This window comes from Dipteris shenzhenensis, chromosome 6, assembly GCF_047967505.1.
Source record: "Dipteris shenzhenensis isolate YYH24624 ecotype China chromosome 6, Dip_SZ_1.0, whole genome shotgun sequence".
NCBI lineage: Eukaryota > Viridiplantae > Streptophyta > Polypodiopsida > Gleicheniales > Dipteridaceae > Dipteris > Dipteris shenzhenensis.
The window spans coordinates 57,220,252-57,226,141 of NC_141601.1; the positions used below are offsets into that span (position 1 = coordinate 57,220,252).

Below are 5,890 nucleotides of genomic sequence, written 5' to 3' on the forward strand. Positions count from 1 at the left end.
GTGGTATCATTGAAGCAACTACTAGAAATACATTACCTTCTTCCCGTATCCCAAAGTTGATATCTGCCTTGTGAAGGCATCCATCAACTCATTCTACAAGAAAACGCGAACAATGGAGAGAAAATGGTCCTGTCTATTATGGAAAGCTTGTTGCTTTGTTGCTTCCATGCTCCTATGCTTTGAGCAACATACATTGGACGACATTTCTCATGAAGCTCACTGAGAAATGTGATGTTACTCAGAGTGACACTTATGGATAAAAGATAACCACAATAGATTAAACTAAACAAGTCCTTATGAAAGAAATGTCGATAATTCCCTTAGCCTCATTACAAAGCTCAGAGCATTATGCTACTAGCTCTATCAATTGGCAAAGGTCCATCAACTATCGTGAGCTACTCGAGTTGCCCACCGCTTGCTTTTGACACATCATCAAGGTTCACAATAGCAAAGGCAATTGTTCCAAGCTCTATCAATGGGTTGCCAGCATTTGCATTGATGACACTTTGGCCAAAAACTCAATTATTTTTTTAATTAAAAAAGAATCAATATGATAAGGCAATGCTTGCATTGATGACAATTTGGCAAAAAAAAATTTTATCAAGAAAGAATGAAACATGATAAGGGAATGCCTCAACCTTCACATTGCCATTGTTGCATCTACATGTAGTAAAGTGTCACATGTGCTATTGTCATTATAATTCTTGGGCTTCACAATAGTACCTTCAATCTATAGGTAGTTGTCAATCTCCACAGATTCTGAGAATTTGGATAAGAACACCTTAGAAACAACAAGTGTAACTATTTGCACATCATTTGAGTCTATTAGGTCAGCTTTCGTCAACTTTGGCCAAGTACCTTTTGGTGCATGGAACATGCCATATTTTGGAAGCACTTACAACAAGACACTTACATTGCATTGGATTGCCACTAACAAGCTCCTGAAGAGAAGTTATCTTCATCAATACCAACTTTTAAGAGGAAAGAAAGCTGCTCTTGAAAAGAAAAGCAGCCTTGCTAACCCTGTTAAATGACAACAACAACATTTATTATGAAGACATCATACAAAAATATTGCAAGCGCCAAAGTGAATTGCAACACCTTTGTCTTGTAGAGTACGCATCGCACTACAAAACAATAGCCAGCAAGAGAAAAAAACTAAAATGGCCATGCATCATATGATTTGTGTAATTCAACTAGCACAAAGATCCAACTCACTTCTACCATAAGAACTGCTTGCTACATCTTTTGTTTAGGCAACCCGAGGAAACTATTCTACTTATTGGAAGCATATAGCCCAAGGCATACCAAGAAAACATCGATATCATCAACCAAAATAGAAATAAATTCATCAATGTAGTGATCCCTGCCAACAGAGACAATGGCTCCACGAAATCATCTTATACACCATCAAATAATCGATCTAGATATGACCATTGGCCTAGATATATGAGAACCTAGGCCTCAACAAGATTGTAATTACAAAACACATAGAACATACACATTTATGCCGAACAAAGACTTCCACAATTCAATAAGAAAAACATTGAGCAATGCTTGCTACATAACAACATAAGGCTCCAAAAAAGATTGGCCCGTAAGGAGCTATCAACTTGTTCCTGGCTGGAGATGTTGACAAAAGTAAAACATTTGCCTTGCGCATCCTAGATTATGCACAAACAATTGACAATGACATCAAACTCCCAATAGCTTGCTAATGGCATACACAGGAAAATCTGCATTCAATATCAAATGGACAACGAGCCACTCAACACTACACCTTTTACTGATGGCACAAAGCAACGCAAATCTTATAAGCGAAAAGCTTGACAATCTTAGTGCAACATATAAAAAACTATGACTAGTTTTTTATACAAGGCACCGCTAAAGATGTTGAACTTAATTGACAATTGACTCTGTTCAATCAAGCACATGCAATGGAAGAATTTGATGGCCTTGATGTCATATTTTGTAGTGACCTTTGCTAGGCAAGTCCCATTCGAGATAGTTGGATCTTCAATATCCTAGTCAAAATGACTAGCCTGATCGAGCAATCGTATTGGCAAAAAAAAATCCAGTGCTATGAGCTAAGAACAATGATGCGACAAAGAGATATCAGTTTCATGAACGTCTTAAACACGTTTAGAATTGTACAGCATACTAAAGCTGACTTGGACTACTTGAATAGCAAGCCAGCCCTAGACACTTATGTTCCACACCTCTTCTTCATGAATGCTCAAAAGGACATTCACGTTTTTAAAAAGTTTCCAAAAACAACTCACATGCTACACAATGCATAGAAAAGTCAAGGCTCCAAAGGACACACAAGCACTAATTGGCCTTCACGAAACATTAGCACTAAAGGAAAGGAATGATAATTGAACTACATGGAAGTAACATAGATATTCTTGATGGTCTTAGCAACAGTGCAGATGGTATATTTTAGCATGCAAGCGATTAAGACCACCAATCAGTTGTTTGGGTGTTCTTTCAAAATGCCAACATCAGTTTGAAAACTTGCTATGACAGCTGTCACTATACGACGAGACAATTGCACTTATATGGACACCAATATAGCAAATCACCAAGGATTTTCAGCAACAAAATCAAGCGCAAGCAATTCCTAATACACCCAGCAAAAGCAAGAGCAATACATAGATCCCAAGGACTTACAATGGCGACCATTGCATTTGATCACAGAAGGTTCAAACCTATGGGCTAACTTACACAACACTTTCTCGAGTTACATCCCTATTCCTCCTAAACAAGATAGAAAAGAAGGGTCGTTGTGCTCAAGTGAAATATCAAGGCTGCAGACATCAACAAGATGCCAATGCCTAGAGAAGAATATGCTATTATACCATACAATCGTCGATCTTGAACAGTGTCTGATTCCAGGCACACAAAGGCGGCATCCTCAGAGACAGCAACCTTCTCTCTGCCCACAAAGAACGAGCAACAAAACATTGGGTCGTGTGTTGGAGGTTGCATTTATGTCGTGGGGATCTTTTTGGTAACATAGAAGGAGCTCTTAAAAAGCATTGGAAGCTGATACCCTCGTTACCTGCATTTTCCACACACAAGTACGTAAAATTTGTGAAATTGCACGTTCTAGGTGTACATCTTTGCAGTGTTTTAAGACATATTTATAGTCTTTGTAAAACGTTAATTCTGCGTCTTTCTTTATGAACGTTAACACTGCAGGGTAACCCGGTTTTCTTTCTCCCCCGGAGGCATAAATTGGGCGGATGTCTTTTGCTGCGTTTCTGCCATGGAAATTTTACTTTTTAGGTTTGTGTAAGTTGAGGGCATGCAGTCTTTCTTATTTCAAATAGACTGACAGCGACTTGAGACCAAACCATTAGAAACTCAAGGCCGAAATCAGCGTTAAAGGTCCAACAATTATGTCCCAAATGCTTTCCAAGTATGGGGAAAGTTGTATCATAGGTGTTAAAATATGAGGGTATGAGGGCCTTGAACACTCTTCTTTTCGAGAAAGTATCGCTGTGCGAACTCATGTCGTTAAGGAACACCTTAGGAAACTTTCCATTACCACTGCCCTAGCTGACAATAGCATGACAACGTGCAGCGCTATTTCAATCGCACATCTGCCATAAATATACGGTCTTCGTTCTATGATCGGGGAGATGCACAAAAGCCTGAGAACTTGAACACTTCAAATGCACCCCATAAGGCTTTTACTTGAACAAGCATCAAGGGTGGCCTTATCCTTCAAAGCTTTAAAGATTTTGTGGTTTCGCACAGCTTCACCATGTATTGCCTCTGTCCCAAAAAAGATTCAGAAGGTTTCCCCTTTGAGCATGCTCTTCTCAGTTCAATAATGGAAGTCCATCTTCCCATCTGTTCCAGCGGTGTTGTATAAGCGATGGTGAGCTGCCGTTTGATCCCATGTGATCAAACTTGAGGTTGTCAGATTCAATCCTTTTCAAGCGCCGGGACACATTCCTTGAGATATGCCCGTTCAGTGTGTATCAAGTTACACCACCATCTCTACTGCCTCTTTGCTTAATGCTTGGTTATTTTGCCTATTCCCCATCTTTCCAATCATCTAAGCCCTTCTTCGTATAGGCCAAATGCTATCAATGTGCACAATCTGCCCTAAAGGGTTTTACCCACAGGGATAACTATCGGTAATTTACATGTCAACACTTGCTTGGATAAACGTATCCCCCCGTCCTGTGTGTGTGTGCACAGCGCGCAGGTGCATATGATGTGCATGGTTAAATATTTTTTCCCATTTTGTGAACAGTAAGCTCTGAAGTTTATAAGATATAAAATATTACTATTTTGCCAGCATACTAAGATAAAGGTGCAATTTTATTCATAGCCTGTTTTAATTTTGAACAGCTTTCTCTACTAGTTGTGGAAGGCATTATGTATGCTAATGCTAGCAATTTTATTCAGTAGGAACAAATGCACAATGTCTCCTTCAGAAACTCTTTGAGGGCACACTTTGGAGTTTTTGCGGGCTAAGCCCTCAGTTAAAAATGAGCACCATAAGCAGCCCACATGCCTTACCAGGGAGAGTGCTTCTTAACAAGCCTCGTAGAGTGTGGCCTCATATGACAATGAGATTAATTGGATCAAACAACAAATTGCCACAACTCCACAGCTCAAATATGGACAAGATCTGTAGCATCAGCAAGTCATATGTGAAAGGTGCCAGGATAAAAGGTGAAAGACAAACACAAATAGAAGTGACAAGGCGCTGTGCTATACTTGTAGGTTTTTCAGCACTGTTTGAAGTCTTGTGTGTCGATACGATGCTGTTGAGGCCTCATTCTGTGGACCTATCTGCAAAAGCTAATGGAGATAGGTTTCCATTACATGACCTTGGAGCATCTCCTGCTGAGGTATTGCTGCAAGGGTTACCTTTCACGACAAGATTGACAAGACCAAGGATGGGTTTGATTGCGTCCGAGGATGAGCTGGAAGAAGTATTAACAGTACAGCTGAAACTGCTTCGACAGAAAGCATTGTCATTTCATGTCTTCATCGACTTACCTTTTGCCAATGAACAGACACCAATCACCTGCACTGAATTTGCAGGATTGTATTTCCATGAGCCCAGAAGAGTCAAAAGCCCAGAATTTACTTTCCAAGAAACTATTTTTCGTATTGGAATCGGTGATGTATTAGCGGAGTTAGGTCTTCTAGATCAGCCAGATATCCTAGTAACATTTGTCCCTGCAGGAGTTGATAAAGAACTACCCATAGTGCTTGAAAGCTTGAAAATAGAGCTTGAGTAGGTTTCTTGTTTGTATACTTCTGATCATTTACTGTATGCAAATGCAACTTCAGAGTCTTTCAGGCAAGGCAAGCAGCTCTTCCCGAGCAAATTCCATCTTAGAATATGCAAGCCCATCTAAGGATGTGGCAGGTCTATTATTTATTGTATTAAGAACATGGCAAGATCTGTTATCCACAACTATTGGACATCAATTCCAGTCTTGGGTCTCAGTTAGTTTAACAAAGTGATTACAGATCTTGTCCAAGTAATAGGTCTGAAATGTCACACTTGACATGCTACTTGTCCTGTTTTTTAAAGGAAGTGATATCTTGCCTTCTTTGCAAGATGACAAAGGATTTCTTCATGTCTTTTGAGTTTTCTTAGGAAAAGTGCAAAATTTTCAGGGAGTTTTGTCAAGAGCTGAATTCAAGGGAAATTGCATCCTCCAGTTTGACAGTTGTGATGCAAAGGTGGTATGCAATACAGTCCAAGCCGTCCATGTTTGGAATGCTTCCTAGATTTTAACAATGAATTAGTTTGAGTGTGCCATTATGAACAAGAACGTTTTTTCTGCTTGAGCGATTTCTACTCATCGATCTTGATGTTTCAGATGGTATGTGGATTTGTTGTTTATCTTCT

General features: G+C 39.5%; 1 protein-coding gene across 2 annotated transcripts; it reads left to right on the top strand.

The window, feature by feature from the left end:
* The first annotated feature begins 2,651 nt into the window (after positions 1 to 2,651).
* LOC147901398 (uncharacterized) lies at positions 2,652 to 5,597 on the top strand. Of its 2 annotated transcripts, none has more exons than XM_087375947.1 (2): positions 2,652 to 3,083; positions 4,426 to 5,597. In XM_087375947.1, the coding sequence occupies exon 2, from the start codon at positions 4,509 to 4,511 to the stop codon at positions 5,268 to 5,270; it is 762 nt and encodes a 253-aa protein (XP_087232073.1). In that variant the 5' UTR covers positions 2,652 to 3,083; positions 4,426 to 4,508; the 3' UTR covers positions 5,271 to 5,597. The 2 variants fall into 2 exon arrangements, with proteins under 2 accessions (XP_087232073.1, XP_087232074.1); XM_087375948.1 differs by having other exon boundaries at positions 4,429 to 5,597.
* Positions 5,598 to 5,890: the final 293 nt, after the last annotated feature.

Coding starts and splice junctions, on each gene's coding strand:
- LOC147901398 (XM_087375947.1), top strand. CDS start 4,509: ATGAGCACCATAAGCAGCCCACATGCCTTACCAGGGAGAGTGCTTCTT.